Source organism: Leuciscus leuciscus, assembly GCF_965113295.1.
Source record: "Leuciscus leuciscus genome assembly, chromosome: 6".
Taxonomy (NCBI): domain Eukaryota; kingdom Metazoa; phylum Chordata; class Actinopteri; order Cypriniformes; family Leuciscidae; genus Leuciscus; species Leuciscus leuciscus.
Genome location: NC_138730.1, coordinates 25,180,149 through 25,199,812, shown reverse-complemented (window position 1 = coordinate 25,199,812; position 19,664 = coordinate 25,180,149). Strand labels below are relative to the sequence as shown.

The 19,664-nt window shown below is 37.4% G+C and overlaps 2 protein-coding genes across 11 annotated transcripts in view; both read right to left on the bottom strand.

Moving 5' to 3' along the window:
• map4l (microtubule associated protein 4 like) overlaps positions 1 to 15,451 on the bottom strand; it is a 38,735-nt gene extending 23,284 nt beyond the window's left edge. For 8 of the 9 annotated variants that reach the window (XM_082172511.1, XM_082172512.1, XM_082172514.1 and 5 more), the window contains exons 1-5: positions 15,352 to 15,451; positions 8,074 to 8,258; positions 2,843 to 2,953; positions 2,660 to 2,749; positions 2,351 to 2,545 (exon numbers count right to left, since the gene is read on the bottom strand). In XM_082172511.1, coding sequence (XP_082028637.1) covers positions 2,351 to 2,545; positions 2,660 to 2,749; positions 2,843 to 2,953; positions 8,074 to 8,254 — 577 coding nt within the window. In that variant the 5' untranslated portion in view covers positions 8,255 to 8,258; positions 15,352 to 15,451. The remainder of the gene's footprint in view (positions 1 to 2,350; positions 2,546 to 2,659; positions 2,750 to 2,842; positions 2,954 to 8,073; positions 8,259 to 15,351) is intronic. The other variant, XM_082172519.1, reaches the window with a different exon arrangement.
• A 1,063-nt stretch (positions 15,452 to 16,514) lies between these two features.
• Positions 16,515 to 19,664, bottom strand: part of kcnh2a (potassium voltage-gated channel, subfamily H (eag-related), member 2a) — a 56,214-nt gene continuing 53,064 nt past the window's right edge. For both annotated transcript variants that reach the window (XM_082172509.1, XM_082172510.1), the window contains exons 13-15: positions 18,271 to 18,466; positions 17,984 to 18,176; positions 16,515 to 17,882 (exon numbers count right to left, since the gene is read on the bottom strand). In XM_082172509.1, the coding sequence (XP_082028635.1) occupies positions 17,481 to 17,882; positions 17,984 to 18,176; positions 18,271 to 18,466 (791 nt within the window). In that variant the 3' untranslated portion in view covers positions 16,515 to 17,480. The remainder of the gene's footprint in view (positions 17,883 to 17,983; positions 18,177 to 18,270; positions 18,467 to 19,664) is intronic.

The following is a 19,664-nucleotide window of genomic DNA, read 5'->3' as shown; positions in this document are numbered from 1 at the left end:
AGCATTAGCCATGGGTTCCCTTAGGAATTTCCAATGGGTTTTTAGAATAGTTCTTTTTATGATTGAAAGGTCTGCGGGTAACATTACTTGAGGAGACTTTCACATTTTGTTTTATAAGCTAAATATACATGCTCCCCATCGTGTGGAAACTGCTGATGCTCATATGGTCCAGCTTGCATTGTGTGAAATATTATGAGTGGAGACTAGCACATTCTAGCTTCAGATCCCAAAATTCTGTTTATGAAGCATATGCAGTCCTCACCTGAATCAATGTTTTCAAATGCTAAAATTGTTGCAAAAATGTATGTGAAAAATGTGTTGTCCCTCAGAACTTCCAAGGTTGTACAGACGTGTCATGGACCATGAGCCTTCTGTATGATTATCAGGTAAACTGTTTAAGCAGGGGTTCTCAACTGTGGCCCTTGAGGTCCACTTTACTGCAGAGCTTCAACCCTAATTAAACACACCTCAACAAGCTAATCAAGCTCTTTAGAATTACTAGACAGTTATAGGCAGATAAGTTTGATCAAGGTTGGAGCTAAACTCTGCAGAAAAAGTGGACATCGAGGGCCAGAGCTAAGAACCCCTGCATTTAAGGTGTGCAAGGACTTGTGACCTCCTGACTGCCAGAACATGTACTGTGTACACCTGTCCTAAGTTGCAAGCAAGTTACTAACAGAGACTACAACAACAAGAGTGTTTATGCTTGACATTATATTTGGCCAGTTGTTGTATTCACTATCTAGCAACTTATTATCAACTTCAGAATTCAAGTTTGATGTATGACAGTTTGTAATTTAAGTTGCAGGACAAAAGAAAACCCAGTGGAAATTCCCCAGTAGTGAATTAACCTTCAAAGTTGGCAGATAAACTAAACAGCTCTAGGAAACAAAATGACTTTTCAATTCTTATATCTGTTTGTTACATCCTGATAAAGGCCTATCACTACTGTTTCCTAAATAGGTTCTTATTGTAGGATAACATATCTGAGGGTATCATGCTCATACTTACAGCACAGAGCAGTTCAATGGGTGTAATAGTTTCAACAGTGGCTGAGAGAGAATGTGCTGAGACTATGATGTGCTCACCTGAGAGCACATCAAGTACAAGTGCAAATGGGCAAATTAACTCATGGAGAAATAACAGGCAGGGATAACAACAGAGGCAAGTCACAGAGAGACTGACTCAAAGAAAAGCAATAGAGAAGAGTCACATGACATGAAATACCCAATCCAAATCCCAGCACTGAGGACAATAAATGTAACTGAAATAAATCAAAATCAACAAGACAGACACTGAACACACAATGGTTGACAACATCAAAACATATTACATTGAAAAGGAATCAAAATCTATTATTAACTAAATTTGGATTATGTTTAACTAGACTGCATGCTGCCTTCGCGTGCTATTGGAATTATCGTAAATACTAGTTTCCTAGTTAAAAAAAATGGACATGAACACCCTCTCAAGTAAAAATGTGAATGCGATTAGCTCGTATTCACGATTTCAGAAGTGGAAAGTAGGAAATTTCCAAAAGCACGTGAATGTAGCATTAGTCCAGCCATCAAGGTATATCAAGATGAAGAAATAAATTAATTTCTAGACTTAAACAAATTGTATTTTTCTGTTTTACATAATATGATCACTAACCCATGCCTGTCCTCTTCACTGATCAAATGGTTATAAACAGTCACTTTGAGTGGCAGTAACATCTATATTTCAGATATGTTGTCTAAAATGTGAAATGGCTTTCTAAACTGGCTCTGAGCCAGAAGACACATTTCTCTCTTAGTTTCATGGCCATCACGCTCAAAGAGTAATATTACAGAGAGGCCGAGGATAAATCTTTAAAATGCCTTCCACCATAAATGCACACTTGAAGATTAAGACGGGCGGATCTGACGGGTATCGAAAGGACCAATTTTGAATAATGATCATTGGCTGTTATGATCCGTAATTTTATGATTTGGATTTTATCTGGACATCACAGTGTGCAAGATATATAGCCAAGTCACTAACTAAAAAACATGTCTGTTTTTCAAGGTAGGCTATATATACTCATGGCATTTAATATCACAGCTGACATCCTCACTATTGCTAATCAGATCAGTAAAATCGGTCTCATATCAGAGACAACTGACCATGAAAAGTATGAAGTAATTGTGTTATGAAAAAGTATTGATGAGGCATCCATGCCTTGACCAGACAGAGTGGAATGACATGAGAGCTGAGATCATAGAGAAATTCTTTGACATAATAATCATTCAGTACCTTAATATCTGGGTTTAAACTCTGTCTTACCTGTTCTAGCCTGCATTGAGGTGCCTTAAGTGGTGATAGACTTTACCTGCAGAATTTTCCTGGCTGTTACGAGGGCTTGTTTCACTTGGATTAGCAGTTATCTGGGATGGTTTGGGTGGTTCATTGGCAAACAAGGGTGAGCTCTTCTGAGGTTCAACCATGCTGGGGGGTTTGGAGCTCTGGAAAGGGGCCATGCCAACATTCATATTCATACCAATATTCATCCCAGGCTGAGAGAACCCTGAAGCATAGAGCAGCAGAGCGGTATCGCATTAAAACTTAACAGAGCCTGAGGAAATGAACTGAATCGAACCCACGGTCTGAAGTCAACAAGATCAAACACTGCAGTGTTTACCCAGAAAGGAGTCCATGCTGTTATCCTTCACCGTAGATCCCATCTGCTGGTTTCCCAATTGACCAGGCATTCCAATCATTGATGTTGGACCTGGAATTAGAAAGACTAATATCTAGTACATGATTGGATTTTTGTTGAATTGCTTCATTCAGTTCTCAAGCCCGACATATGCAATGATCATACCTGATTGAAAGTCATGCTTATGGACATATTGTCCAGGAGGGCTGGGACGGATCTCTCCCTGAGGGTCCTGACGTTGGCCTCCAATCTGGCCTGCAGACATAAACCCAGACCCTGAGAAAAGAGAAAACAGAAACATTTACTCTGAATTAGTGTATAATTTTAAAACTAAAGATCAAGAGATTTGTGCAGGAAATGTTGTAGGCTTTTTAAAAGCTATGTAATTCATTAAAGAATACAATCAAAGAGTAAGAAAAGTGCTAAAGACTTTTGATCTACATTTAATGGTACTACATTTGCAGCATTTGTAATTTCACCATACATTTTTCATAAATTTCAAGGTGTGATGTTTATTTTTTTAATTACAGATGGCAACACCAAAGACATTAGCATATAAAAATTACAATTTCTTCAATAACTACAAACACTGGCTACTGTATTTTACTGTATGTTAGCTAAGAGCTTTTGAAAATATGAAATATTCATGTACTTTTACTATTACTCATGAAAAAAAAAAAAAAAATGTGACAGGTAGTTTTCAGAATTTTAGACAAAAAAAGGAGGTATAATCAGACCTACTAAATGCTTTAAAGATTCCTGCCAATTTATAAAACCTCTTCAAACATAAAATAGTAAGAGCTCCTTCTGACTATTTTTTAAAACATGATCTGTTGAGTAAAAGCCAGGATATTGAATCTTCAGAGACTGAAAATTTAATAGAACTGTAATGCATTTGACTAATTATTAATAACCAAGTGGCATTAATAACCACATTTTTGGTCCCAAAAGATCTGTGAATTTAAATGAATGTAGTGAAATTGTCAAAAATACCCCACAAGTTATTTTTCATGATCTGTTGAAATTTATTATATACAAAAATAAAAAAAATCTCATTTTGAATGAATAAATCGAAAACATAAATGGTTAAATAATGATTTTAAATTGTAATTTTGAAATGCCAAATTGCTTGGACATAGTTCACAACACTCACCTTCGAATTAACCATCTGTGGAAAAGAGTGAGATGAACACACACTCTTCATTGGTAACTAAGTGATTTAGTGACATTAATTAGGTCCTGTAAACAAGTAACTTTCATGAAATCTGATTGACTGTCTAGAATTAATATGTCCACTGTCAAAGGCAGCGGGGAGGGGTATCCATGAAAATAGGCCTGCTCCCATCCATTCTGATATTTAGACATTATGAGAAGGGCAAGCGGAGATAAGTGATGCTGAGACGATGGGACAGGCTGGGACTGCAGGCCTGTTACCGTAGTTACACAACCAGCTGAGGCTGCTCTACGTTCCCTAGGCAAAGCACTCTGTCAGCATCAAGACTGACTGACAAGAGGAGCTAGCACTGAACCAGCCTTAGCTCAGATACCAGTCCTGGATTAATGATCATCATGCTCCCACAGGGCTGGGCTGCACCAGCTCCATGCAATTATCCTCTTTGTGGAACAGGACTGGTATATATGTCACTGTGAGTCACGCTGTTATATTGCCAAGGATGCAATAGGAATCGTTCAGCCAGGCCTTTGTGTTTCATGTTGATAAACTAGAGGGGAATCGACCCCAATGGGTCTTCAAGGTTATTTGTATGTTTATGCCTCAAGTAGCACATTTTCCATCTTCTTTATGTTTTGAGATGCTGATGATGTACTAAACTAAACCTGAGCAGGAGCAATAGCTTTACAAAGAGAATATGAACCTGAGAACATGCTACAGTTAAAAGCCAGAAAAATGGAAGAGGAACTAAAAATAGCCACTTTTGTCCCAGACACGAGGCACTTGAGGTACAGACTGCCAAGTCATGCTGTGGAAGAGAGCCTCCTTTTGCAGTTAAAAAAGGGGGGAGCAGACATCCCATTCAGCACAGAATCGCTTACATAATGTCATAAACCAGTGCTGTACTGAGAGTACCAGAAGCACAGACAAAGAACCAGAGAGTCTCTGACATGCAATATGGTTACAAAAGCACACAAACATGAAAGTTGTACTACACAATTTTATGCATTTCTTAATTTTTTTATCGATATTATATTATATTATGTTATGTATTATATTTGTTTTTCTATAGTTTTTCTATATATTATGTTTTGTGTTAAAATGAGTACAGTGTGACAACTTTACAGAAATAGTGTTAAAACAAATCAACTAATTAAAGAAGAAATCAACAAAAGATATTTTGACAAACATTTAGAACCAAACATCACTGACGTCCATTAAATGAAATAAATAAATAAATAAATATATATATATGTTTATATGCCAACTATTCAGTTGACAAAAGCTTTTTATTTCTGTATTTGCTTGATCAGTATTTCGATCACACTTTATATTCGGTGTCTTTAACTACTATGTACTTACATAAAAAAATAAGTACAATATACAGTACTTATTGCGTTCATATTCTATTGCAAACTACTTTTGCTGCTTTTGCGGTGGGATACAGGTAAGGTTGGGACAGGTTTGGTGGTATGGGAAGGTTTAAGGGTGGGCTAAGGTGTAAGGGAAGGGTCAACAGTGTAATTATAGATGTAATTACACAAATGAATTACAGGTGTAATTACATGCATTTATTTAAATATATATATATATAAGTACAATGTAACATGTATGTCGAAATAAGTGCATTGTATCAAATGATTAATTTAAATATAAATACATCGTAGTTAAAGACACCTAATATAAAGTGTGACCACTATTTCAATAAGAACTAGAGAGGGTGTTATTTCTACAAAAACTAAGATATTAAAGTGATAGTTCACCCAAAAATTATAATTCTGTCATCATTTACTAACCCTCAAAACTGTAAAATTTCTTTTAAAATTTCTTCCTAAAATTCTTTCTTCTACTGAACACAAAAGAATGTCAGTAACCAAACAGTTGATGACCAAAGTCAATGGGGCCCATGATTTTTGGGTGAACTATCCCTTTAACAACAAATTATTTTGGACATTTTGTTGAAAATGTACAGTATTCCATTTAAAAATAAAACCAAGACTAGTGACAAGTCTTCCTACAGTATATCAACGTTCCTACATATCTCAAACCTAAAATCCTTTTAGAAATGGACACTGTTTGTAGCATATATATTTAGCAAACATTTTGAATGGTAACCCAAGTAAAATTTATTATAGCAGATGTTAAAAAATATTAAACTGACAATTGTATGTTATACTGCACAATGACAGTTAAAATATATGAAAAATATAAATATTCCTAACACACATTAGAATGCAGATGCCCTTGATGTCTTCAACATTTATCCATTGAAAAAGAAAGGTCATATGATAGTAGAGGAGGACAAGAGCCTTGCAAACAAATAATCTAATTATTTCTTCAGTTTATAGATGCAAGATGAAAATACATGATAATGGACTGCACGTGTAATATTATTATCTTTCCAAGAAGTTTCACAGCCTGTAATAGCATCATAGTTATTGATTAATCATCCTTACTTGTACTTTGTTCTTTGGAAATGAGCCTCTAAAGCGCTTGTCAACAGACAACTTACAATTTCCATAAATCTTTATTACTTTGTCAATAAAAAAAGCTTTATTATCTCACACAACCTTTTCAGTGGAAAAAGCGTGGCAGGAAAATATACTGCCTGCTAGCTGGCCGTAATGTATTTGTCAGTACTGACAACTCGCTTAGTAATTTCAATTTTTCCTGCAAGTCATACAATGATCTGATGAGAAACCACCATAGAAACACACACTTTTGCTATATGCTAACTGTGATATGCAACAGACTTGCCATAACGAGAGTGCTAATCTTTACAGTAACATCAAATAAATGGCATTTCTCTCTCTTAATGGAGGCAGTAATTGAATTTCATATCTTTGCACTGAACTGAAGCTATTAAAAGTATCCGTCACATCTGCTGTGGACAGATTTGCTGATACCAGCATCTATATACAGCTCAGTGCTGCACACATATACATATACCTGCATCCTGCTGTACTGATGTCTAAGCATTCTGTCAAGCACAAGCCCAATATTATAAAGGACATTTCTGCATATTCTTCTACAAGTAGAAAACATAACAAACAATACTTTCATATGACTAATGTAGGATAAAGTTAAACAGAATGGGATGGTGGCAGGTAGACCTACAGTACAGTATGCAAAAAAACCAAAAAAAACATTCCCCCGAACTAATGGCCCAAACCCAGAAGCTGAAAGTCCATAAAGCTCTGATAGTTAATCTATAGCCATTTCGTGTAACCTTTACTAAAATAGTTTGTTTTTAGATGATTTATGAATGACTAACTTCACAGAAAGCACCAGTTAAACAACTACAACAGATTTTAACGTATTTATTCAGACACTATTAGTGCATACCAGGTGTGTGAAACTGTGGAAATGTGCCCCAATAAATAACAAACACATTTGAGAATAAATAATGGTGATGGTTGTAACCCAAGAGGAAGGCTGTCCGCCTAACTGAACCTAGAGTTCACTCGGAATGGTTCTTGGCAGAAGACAGCACGGTTTGAGGCGGAAAAAAATTCTTAGATCAGAGATGTTGCCAACCATGATCAGGCGTTTGTCCTAGACAAACAAACACAAAAGCAACCCGAAAATACCTCAGAATATCAATGTGTTTTTCCTCATAAAACCAACTTTAACAGGATGTGAAACCAAAGTAAAGGAATAAAACATGCTTCTTCCACTCACCATTATATATTGTGGCAGATAGAGATAAGAAATACACAAATAAACATCAACAAACAGCATCTACTTCAGATTAAATACATCAGATCACAATCCAGTGCAGAAGGAAGACGAAGGAAGTAAAATAAAAGCCTGTTCCTGATGCATTGCTTTTATTTGGTCAAAACTACAGTAAAAATTATGAAATATTATTACAATTTTAAATAACTGTTTTCTAATTTAATGTAAAATAAAATGTATTCCTGAGATAGCAAAGCTGAATTTTCAGCATCATTACTCCTGTCTTTGGTGTCACATGATCCTTCAGAAATCCTTCTAATATGCTGATTTGGTGTTTATCCTGTAGAACAGGATTTATTTTAAATAAATGTTTTTTTTAACATTATAAATGTCACAAGTAATATAGATTACTTTTATGGTAGTTTTTTTTTTTTTATCCATTTGGAAGCCTGGACATTCCAATAATATATAATTTTGTGTCCCATAAAAATATTTTGGTGTTGTAAAGTTTAATATATGGAAGACTGTCTAGTTCTGAGGGACATACCTTCCCTTTTCCCATCCATCCCATCCAGAAGGGGGCGGTAGTCTGTCTTCCCAACAGTCTCGCCCACTTTATCATCAAAGGTCTGTGCCTCCAACCCGGCCACAAAATCCCTTTTCAGTAGGCTGTCCTGGGTTGCCTTAGATGCTCCGTCTGTGAAGGCATCACGTAAACTGAAGTCCATCCTCCTAGAAAAAAAATGAGGGGCAATCAGTCCAAACAAAGCAGGCCTGGACCTTCTCAATTAAAAAGTAATGCAGCTAAAAGTACAATGTACAGTATATACTCTCTATATATCTTACCCTAGATACTAGTGCAATAAAAAATATGCGGCCTATGTTTGATCCCAACATCTTAGTTAACAGATAACAATTCGTATCTTCAAATCAATGCCCAATTAAAGCCACACTCAAAGGTCATGCACTCAAAGAACTCTCGTATGGAGGCTTTCAACATGTAAATGTGGCCAGATGTTCAGACCTAGACAAATCTGATCATGCGCCTGCCCTGTGCACTATATATTAAGATCAACTGCCATTTTAAAGAATGTGGCTGCATGCCAAATGAACAGCTGTCATATAAGTTGCACTTTAACTATATCCTAAGGTTACTTAAAACAATGATTTCCTTCTTCTATAAAGGTAAAACGTGAGAGTATGTGACACAATTGTGTACTGCGAGCATGTGAACCTGTGGGACATCAGGTGTCACGTAACGTAAAAACTAAAATTCAAGTTCTTGATTTGCTCAGATCTGTCCCTTTACACACAGTAAACTATGTATTGTGCATATAAACAGTGTCAGTGAGAGAAATGAAGGAGGAAACGTCAGAAAGGGTTTGAGAGAGAGAGAGAGAGAGCTTCATTGTGAGAGCCTCAGAGCTTCAGTTTGTTTGCCATCGCATGAGTTTAACTGTGTCTCATTGTTTCTCTAGCTGCCACACTATCCACATTCAGAGAACTCAGATTAACACAATTACACACTGTCCTGTTCAACAAATGTCCAAAAAAGCTGCAACACTGTTGCGTGACAAACACCCAAACCATCACAAACCAAATCAAACCATCATGCATTTTTACAGCAGGGGGCAAATGAGTTAAGAGCTGAACAAATCTCTACAGCGGTTTTGATCTATTCAGTTTAGACATTAATATGATTATGCAAGTCTGTTCAAGGCTAAACATGGGATTAAAATGCTGCTGCCCCAAAACCTGCCCAGAATCCATCTCCTCCCCCTGAATCTTCCTCCCTCTCACTATTTTAGTGGTTGGTCTTTCCTATTCACTTTACTTATCCACAGCTTTGTCTTTGCATTTCCTCCCTCCTCTCCTTGTCTTTCCCATCCCCCTGCATGTATATGGATGTAAAGTGTAATTCTGATGATATCCTGATGAATGGCAAGAGGCCCAGCTGGTCCAAAAAATGAAGAGATTAGAGGCAGTGTGATTCCCCCTCGTATTTGTCCCTGCTGACGTCACATAATCAGCCTGAAACACTTACTGTACTCAGCTGTTATTGTACAGCAGCACACAGTGATGTACAGTATGACATTAGACAGTAAGAGCATACAAAAGCCTTGAAATGACAGGAATGATTGTGCAATATCCCATTCAGTTTTGTTGATAAGTCATATTTGTGGGCATATTTTCCTCAGAAGCAAAGAATGTTCTTATTTACTATTTCAGTATTACTTATTTACTTAAATTTTTGAAGTAGGTTTTATTTTTATAATTTCAGTTTTCATTTTAGTTTAAGTTTCAGTGATTTGCTTGTAATTGTGATTTTCTTTTATTTTTATTTAGCTTTATTTTTATTAATTTAGTTTTAGATTTAGTCATTTTAATTCTTCTTAAAGTTATACATTTCAATTAGCTACCAAGGCAACATTCCTAATGTTCGTTTTCATTTTTTTTTTTAAGGACTTTAACAGTTTTAGTCTACAGTAACATCACTGTTGCTTATTCATAGTATTTATTCCAAAAAGGAAAAAAAGACCAAACATTAGTTTTTCAGAGAGAATAAAACATGTCATATGGCAGGTCATATGGTGCAGTCTCCTAAGGCTTATTCATCAGACCATGGCAAATGAGACACAGGTACATCCCTGCACTTTTACCGCTCTGACTCTGACACGGCCCTGTGTCCTGCTGTGATTCAGCAGTTTTTCTTTGCGCCTTGGATGATGTCACCAGCCCTGGCACAGAGTGGCATCTCACAGAGTGCCATCACTTTCTGTTTAGGAGAGACACTCTTGTTCACTTATTCATTCATTTGAGTCGAGAGTCCTGAACACTGTGAGTGGGTATAAATGTGTATGTTAAGCACAGTTGGGTCCAAAAGTCTGAGACTATTGAACATCTGTGATGCAATAATAAAAAATAAAAAAAAATGTTAATACATTTAATAAATAAAAATGAGGAAGAAATATGAAAGATTCTGCACTATTTTAGGTCACTGATCATGTGACTCTTTGTATAGACAGTCACATTCTCTTCTTCCACTGAAGTTCAAGTATCATGCTGGAGAACACAATCATCAGGTTTGACACAAATCAACGCAAACTCTGAATCAACATGCACCAATGCTAAATTTTTCTAAACGCCATAATAATTTGTTAACAAACAAGTATTCATTACTTCAATGAGCTCATTGTTTCTGCCTTAAATTATTACATTGTTTAAAATTAATCAATTTTTAGCTAACTGTGATTATATGTCCATTTCTGAAATACATAACTTAGTAACTTTAATAACAGATCACTCTAAATTGTAATGTAGACTCATGCATTTTCAGTAATGCTGCTTTAAAACGATGTGTATTGTGAAAGGCGCTATACAAATAAATGTGAACTGAACTGAACTGAACAACGGAAACCCAGCAAGCAATTTTGCGTTTAAAAGACGTCTAATAATCATCCAAACACAGCCCTGACGTCTAGGCTAAAAAAGAAAAAATGTTGGCTGTCAGTGAAAATTTAGACGTCTAACCATAGCCCAAGAATAGACGCACAGGCTCCGCATAGAACATGTCAAAGAAATTAAACCAAACAACTTGTAATCACTGTTGACGTTGCTTACATGATGGAATATCATACTAGCAAGTTATTTGGGCAAAACAACACGTAACCAAATTCAAGGTTATTTTGGCTAGAAGTGGGTTACTCATGGCCAGACTATATCGGGTGGGGTCTATACTTAAGCGAGATGGTGAAATGACAGCTATTTCTTGCTGGGAAGGAATAGGGCTACTGCACCCAAAAATACAAATTCTGTCATAATTTTTTCACCTTCATGTCGTTCCAGACCTGTATGACTTTCTTTCTTCTGTGGAACATAAAGAATATATTTGGAGAAATTTCTCTGGTTTTGTCCATAAAATAAGAGGGTCAATGGGTTTCAGTTGTCTTTGGTTCACAACGTTCTTCAAAATATCCTATTTTGTGCTCAACAGAAGAAAGAAATGCATACCTTTTTTGAACAAACTGCGGGAGAGTATACAGTAATGACGGATTTTTTTGGTGAAGTATAAAAAGAGAGAGAGAGACCAAATACTGAGACATCCTGAAATACATATGGATTTTTAAACTCAAATTGTTTGAGCAAAAATATGTTGAACCACAGAAATTCAACAGTGAACCAGGATACATCTCTTCAAATGTCACTCAATGGTCCAAAATCGAAACAGATTCTGACAGAAGCACACGCTGTCCTCGTGCGGTTTAAAGGAGAATGGCGAGCTCACAAGAGTTTTTAAGCAGAGACCGGGCTGCTATTTGGCAACCATTTGTGTTGCTGTGTAAACTCTGTATTCCAAACATTCCTGTATGAATGCACACAGAACGTGGGATGAGGGTCTGGCTCAATGTGTTCCATTGTGTGCCAAAGCCACTGAGCATGCGGCTACTTGCTGCCACTCATTGTGACTGGGTTTATGTATCTGCGGCACTACCAATCTCTGTCTATCTCTTATTCTGAGTAAAAATGAGGCATCCAAAAATAAAGCACCTTCAACTATCAAACTGATGTCAGTCAGACTGGAGTATCAGGTAACCTTAGTCTACTGGAGCCATCAACAATAATGATATATTTTTTCATTTTACTGAATGGTAAAGACAAAGTATGATCTTGTATATTTCTCACCCCAATACTGTAATCAGCTTACATCATCATCCTAAAATGGGGAGAGTGCTATTGGCATGCCCATGGTCACAGCATAACAACGGAGGGGGGGTGTCTGTGCGGATTAGAGTCAGAGGCCATCAGTGAGGGGAATGGGGATTATGTATGACGGGACGCAGGGCATCACAACAGGCCAGCAAGCCCTGACTTGGCACCCCAGAATCACGGCAGTCCAGAAACCGCATGCCATCTTACTGAGCTTCCCTTTCCCTGCGACATATGATGACACTGTGGGTTCACCCCAGTTCATTTACATTTTTTCATTTTACAGGTAAAGGTTTTATATGTTTTATGTTATATTTTATTTCATTCTCTTCTCAGTCGTATGAGAAAATATTTCTGAAGAGTTTAGACAAGAAGACAAGGTCAAACACATCATATGTAAAACAATGCAAAAGTGGGACATTTTTTGTTACATTCACGATGGATCACAGAAAAAAGCTTTGTATACACTTTTTTTTGCGATGACTGAGTGTAAATGTATCATGTATCAAAGAAGTTATATGAGATGATGATACACTTTTGAACAAGGTTAGCCACTGCATTTCACTGTTAAACAGTCAAACATTTTTACTGCACTGTGGAAATAGTTTTTAAAAAGCTTTATTGAAATGTTCATCTATAAATAGTGACAATTCTGTCAAACTAGGTCTGTATCCCTGCTGTAAAATTGCATCACATCTGTTTATGGTGCCCAAGCTGCTCTTTTTTTTTTGGACATGGTAGCTGGTTTGTTACCAGTTTAACATGGTCTACAAGCTCGAACCAGTTTTATCAAGGTCTATCAGCTTAGTCCTAACCTAGCTACAACTAAGCTATCATTCATTAAATATTATCCAGATTTTAAATTTTGCAGTTAAGGTATGATGATTAATGATCAAAATCCATTCAATATGGATTACAATATTGCAATGCACAATAGTTTAGAGTAAGTGATTTTATATTATTTGTAGAGGCTTATGTTTTATATTATTTGTAGAGGCTTATGTTCACCCAAAATTCTGTCAGTAATTACTCACCCTCATGTTGTTCCAACCCCGTAAGCGTTTGTTCATCTTCGGAACACAAATTAAGATATTTTTTGATGAAATCTGAGAGCTGGCTCACTGCTTCATAGGCTGCAAGGTAATTGATATCTGCCAGCCCAGAAAAGTTAGTAAAGACATTGTTAAAATAGTCCAAGTGACTACAGTGGCTCAACCTTAAGTTTATCAAGCGACAAGAATACTTTTTGTGCGCAAAAAACAACAAAAATAACGACTTTATTCAACTACTCATTTTCTTCTGTGTGGGCCTCTGAGTGAGTTCACGTAGTGTAACAGCGCAACGCTTCTGGGTTGTACGTCAGAACGTAGGCTCACTATCGGCCAGCATCACACGCATCCCACACATGACCAGCGTTGACCAATAGTGAGCCTACGTTCTGACGTACAACCCAGAAGCGCTGCGCTGTTACACTACGTCAACAGCTTAGGAGAATGACATGGAAGAGAACAGATGGTTGAATAAAGTCATTATTTTTGTTTGTTTTTTTGCACACAAAAAGTATTCTCGTCGCTCGATAAACTTAAGGTTGAGCCACTGTAGTCACTTGGACTATTTTAACGATGTCTTTACTAACTTTTCTGGGATGGCAGATATCAATTACCTTGCAGCCTATGAAGGAGTGAGCCAGCTCTCAGATTTTATCAAAAATATCTTAATTTGTGTTCCGAAGATGAACAAAAGTCTTACAGGGTTGGAACAACATGAGGGTGAGTAATTACTGACAGAATTTTCATTTTTGGGTTAACTAACCCTTTAAGAACAACATTCTCATTTACCAGTGGATTTTTCATGTGCTTCCTGGGATTATTTACATGATGAAGCATGATCACACCCACTATGAAAACATTTGCTGAATGACAACGACCGTTGCTGCATTAATCACCATTACATTTGATCATCTCCTGATATTTAAAAGCTAATTAATCTTTAAACATATCCGTCTCAGCTTACCTGCCACCACACTTTTACCGGCCTCACCCATACAAAAATAATTAAATACAACAGACAAGAATACAAACCCAAGAGGGACACCTCCTTGTCCTTCACACTTGGTTTAACTGAATAAACACTACTGTGACATTTGTTCATGACCTGTATGCAAAGCAAACAAAGCCAGTCACAGTGCAAAGAAGGAGAAATATATGCATTAACTGAATAAGGAATTATTAAGATTTAAGGGGGGTGTGGTCAAAGTGCTCCTCTGTCCCTCTATAATGCAACCATTCGGAATATCAAATGAGAAAACGTGCACATGAAAGCGTCATGTCTCATTACACAAATTAACCTGTCCCACAATGCCAGGTATCCATACATGACCCTCAATGCGTCAGTTTCGGATCGTGTGTTTAATCTCAATTGAATTTTACAGTATGACGCATGTCCATGAAGCATGTTGAAGAGATGCACTGCAGAGAGCCGAGCACGCGATGCACAGGCACTGAACGCGCTACATTGCCAGTACGGATGAGAACAATGCGATGAGACGCGACGAACTAGAACGCGCCCATTATAATCAAAGCCAGCTTCATTTATTAGAACTGACTCGTTTTGTTTTTTTTCCGCGTCGTTCGTTTGCAGTTTATATGGGGTGTAAAGCTTAAATCGTCCTTTATATGGAACCTTTCACGATTTCATCATTCCAAAATGTTCACATTGTTAAAGCAATATGTGGCACTGCTGAAGTTATGTAACTGTAGTAGCTTTTTATAGAGGTTTGCTGCGGAGGGCACCTGTCCAGAGCATCCTAACTGCGGCAGTGCCTAAACAAAGAAATCTCGGCAGGTCGACATATTTTTTAACGTTTGAAAACGAGAGAGCGATGAGTCATAGCCTCTCTGTCTTTGCATCGCATCATTATCTCGCGTGTGTATAACAATAACTAACGCCTGTCATTCAGGGACTGCGACTGTATCAAAATCTAAGCGTGCACGCCAATTCGTTGTCAATTTTTGTCTCCATTACGGTTAGCCTTTCTTAATGCACATATGCCTTGATTGTATTCCTATAGTGAAGCGGTAAAATGTGAGCACTAATCACAATGTCAAAGTGCACTTACCCGTTGTTGTTGTTGTTTTTAAAATTCAGTACTCTGTAGTGTTGGCCGATGTGCACTGTCAGATCCGCCCTCTCATACAGTGCGCCTCTGTGATCGCAGGCGACGCCCCGCCCCTTATTCTCTTTGACCAATCACAATTCAGGAAAATTGTATTCTATAGTCTAGCCAAAGCAGCACTATGCTGCTCTTGCATCCTGAGCATCCTCTCGTTTCTTACATGCGTAGTTTCCATGCAGGCCTTTATGGGAAGATTCATTTGAAAATCCCCTGAATGTAACTTCATACATGACACCCTTATAAAAATAGGCTGCGAAAAGAGCATAAAGTGTTGTGGAAGTAGGGGATTCCTCTATTGTGCTCTTTATCCGGTTCTGGAACACGATTAAGGAGCGCAGTTGAAGCGTTAATATAAAAAATATATAACAATGATAGGCTTAGTGCAGGCCCTTTTTTTAAGAGGGTGTTTCTCATTCGGCTGGTTTCCCATTACACTGAACCCGTGTTTCCTTTCAGGAGCTACACTTGAATAAACAGTTCAATGAATTGTCCTTTCTACTCTATCTAATAGAGTACTGGTCTTAAAGAAACATTGACAGGTTGAACTGTGTTTTTTGCATTATTGAATTAATGTATTTCTATATTTGCAGCTTTACAGGTTTAGGTGGGTCTTTTCCTGTGGGAAGCGGGAAGGGTTTGTCTACGTTTTGGCTGAAGTATATCCTATTATTTACACAAAGTTATTTGTGTTTGCTTATACTCAGTGTTATTTGATGCTGAAAAGATATTTCAAAGGACGGTTACACTTTCAGTTGAGAGCAAAACAACAAGTATGAGCAGAACGATTCACTTCATTTTTAGACACTCATCAACCTTCTGTTTTAATTAAGCAGTACAATGGAAATTGAGCAGAGCCTGAGCATGACGTGGACTTTCAATTTGCCCTCTAGCTCTATAGATTGAATCCACTGACATAAATATCAGAGCCTTGAAAATGGATTTCACTAGCTTTTGCTGGCAGCAGCATTGCAGAGGTGGTGACATTTGAAAAGAGAAAAGTGTCCTTTTTGACAACAGAGAAACAAGGAAAAGGATGATATTTTTCTTTCTTTCATTCAGTCAGATATGTTCTTTAGTAAACTTTTATAGACTTGTGAATTTTGTGAATTAATTTATTCAATGTGAATATGATTACAAGTTCATAGGAGGTCAAATGTGCACAATAATCAATTTATAGTAAGCTAACAATAAATATTCCTACTTAAGATTGCAATAAATTACATGTTATATTACATTTGAACATTCCAAGCTACACATACCACATTCCCTATAAATATCTTTCTAGCACATTTATATATGTCTTACTACTGGATGTGCTTGGCATAAACCAGCGGCAACTGATTATATATGTATTATATATGTGTATTACTAATTCTATTAGTGATATGGATTATATTCTAAATGGATTTTTCATTATAATCTGTCTAAATCACATTTTAACCCTTTGGCCAAACTGATGATTATATATTAAGAGTGATAAAATATTGTCATGGGAAAATCTGTGCAGTGGATATTTGAAAGAAATAAACACATGCTTTCATGTAAATTACTGGCAAGTTATTCAGCAGGATTCACCAGTGTTCCCTGGATTAACTCACTCAGAGGTATTTGAGCTACTAGAGATTAGCTTGGGGTTCTTCCACCTGAGATACATTTTCTAAATCATACTCTGATGGGCCTTTCCAGTGTATTGCTACAGTATGTCCAAGACCTTTTCTCCAAATAAACAAACAAACAATCCTCAATGCAACACAAAACCGCACTGTTAAAAAAAACTGATATGCAAATCATAATGCATATCATTACATTTACACCTCAAAATAACAAGTGAACACTTTCTTAAAAGACAACGTTTTCACTGAGAGGCTGGTAAAAACAATGAGTGTCGTTAGACCAGCTAACACAAATGTACCAAACTACAGGGACATAAATGATGCCTCTACAATAGACTTTCTGAGGTAATCAATATGAACCTGAAGTAGAAGATCTTCAAAACATCCTGCCATCACTGTGGTGGTCCGTCAGGTTGTATGAATTGTCTTCCACTGAGATGGTGCAAAGAAGTTTCACTCTTAACACCTAGGATCAGAGCCATGTCTTTTTTGGATTGAGGAATAATCCTCTACCTGATGTTGCGCTGGCAATGACAGGCGTCTTGAACACTCGGAGGACTCCAAATCTGACCTCGGACCAGCCTGTGGATGGTGAACAGTTCCAATAGGCTCTGCATCGATAAAACGATAACTACCTTGATCAGCCATGACTGTTTGTTGGCGATCGGTTTGTGCTGTGAGATAACCAGATGCGTTCCCTGCATTGTTGCTCATGGTACGTGGCCATCTCCCTGTATAAGCCCTAGAAGGAGTCTCAAAGGAGGTTTGTAAGGAACAGTCCAGGAGCTGGAGCTCCACTGCACCTGACAGACTTTCACTGGACTTTATGGGACTGCCAACAAAGTCGTGGGGATCAAGTATCTGGGAAAATCAAAGAGGATGAATTAATGATTGGAGTTTGTAGTGCCTATCATTAGATTCAATACAAATTGATGACTGTAATGTGAAAGTTTGTGAAATACCTCAGAGAGAATGGCTGGCGTTTCTGTCTCTAAAGGGTTGACAGGCTGGACCAGTTTCTGGCCTGGTTTGGGTGGATTTGGAGATGCTTCTATAGGGGATGTCACAGAGCTATAGGTTGGTGGAACCAGCACCATCTGCCTCTGAAGCAACTGCATTATGGCCCCAATGTCTGTTGACATACGCTTCTCCAATCTTTGAAAAAAACAAGACAACAAACACAGCTCAAAATATACCTATAATAAGTAAAGGACATCAAGATAACAGCAACCCTGTAGTTTGATCTCACCGCTGGAGTTGTCTATGCATCATTTCCAGTCTGTTCTCTACCTCAGTGCAATGACGATGGGTGACATTGTGCAGGACGGTATTGGAGGGAACCGAAGATGAGGGGAAAGACATGCTGTGGCTGGGTACTTCCTGGTACTGATGTCCAGGACTGTCCCCCCAAAAGCTGAAGGCGTTAGAAACCCCCGAAAGAGCTCCTAATTTAAATTAAGGGTAATGTCAAAATGATGCATTCACTGCAAGGGAAGATTTCACCCAAAAGTGAAAATTCAGACATTATTTATGTTGCTCCAAACCCATAAGACTTTCCTTCATTTCTGAAACAGAAAATGAAGATATTTTGAAGATTTCTGTCAGTCCACTGAATGTACATTCATGTATTCTGAAGAGACACAATCAATTTATGAACATATTTTATTTAGGCTTTGATTCAAATACAAACAACATACATATACAGCACATCAAATATGGCAAACAGAAGCTGAGCAATGAAGTTTGTTCTCACATGTTTGTTCTAAAGCACATTTGAGCTTCTTGTTTACAATATTCAATACGTTTTATGTGTGTTGTTTACAAGTAAATAAAAGCCTTCAAATCTATTCATTATAAGAAGCAATTCATAAAGTGCCTTGTGAAAGTATTCGTACCCATTCATTAATTTCACATTTTGTTATGTTGCAAGCCTTATGTTAAACCGCTTTAAATCACTTTTTCACTTTCAATCTACACTCCATACACCATAACAACAAAGCAAAAAAACTGATTTGTGATAACTGCAAATATATTAAAAATTAAAAACTTAAATAATACCATTGCATAAATATTCATACCCTTAACTCACTACTTAGTTGAAGTACCTTTGGCAAAGATTACAGCCTCAAGTCTTTTTTGGGTATGATGCACCAAGCTTTGCACATCTGCATTTGGGGATTTTCTTCCATTCTTCACCTCAGATCCTCTAAAGCTCTGTCAGGTTGGATGGGAACCATCATCAGTGGACAGAAATTTTCAGGTTTCTCCAGAGATGTTCGATTGGGTTCAAGCCCAGGCTTTGGCTGGGCCACTCAAGGACATTCAGAGTTGTCCATGAGCCACTCTTGCATTGTCTTAGCTGTATGGTTAAGGTCATTGTCCTGTTGGGAGGTGAACCTTCTGCCCAGTCTGAGGTTCTAAATGCTCCAGGGTAGGATTTCATTAAGGCAAACTCAACACTTCGCTGTGTTGAGCTTTCCTTCTACTCTGACGAGTCCCCCAGTGACTGCAGCTGAAAAACACCCTCACAGCATGATGTTTGCTACCACCAGACTAATCGTTTGGCATGGTATTGTGCAGGTGATAAGCAGTGCCTGGTTTCCTCCATACATGATGCTTGGAACTGAGGTTCATCAGACAAGA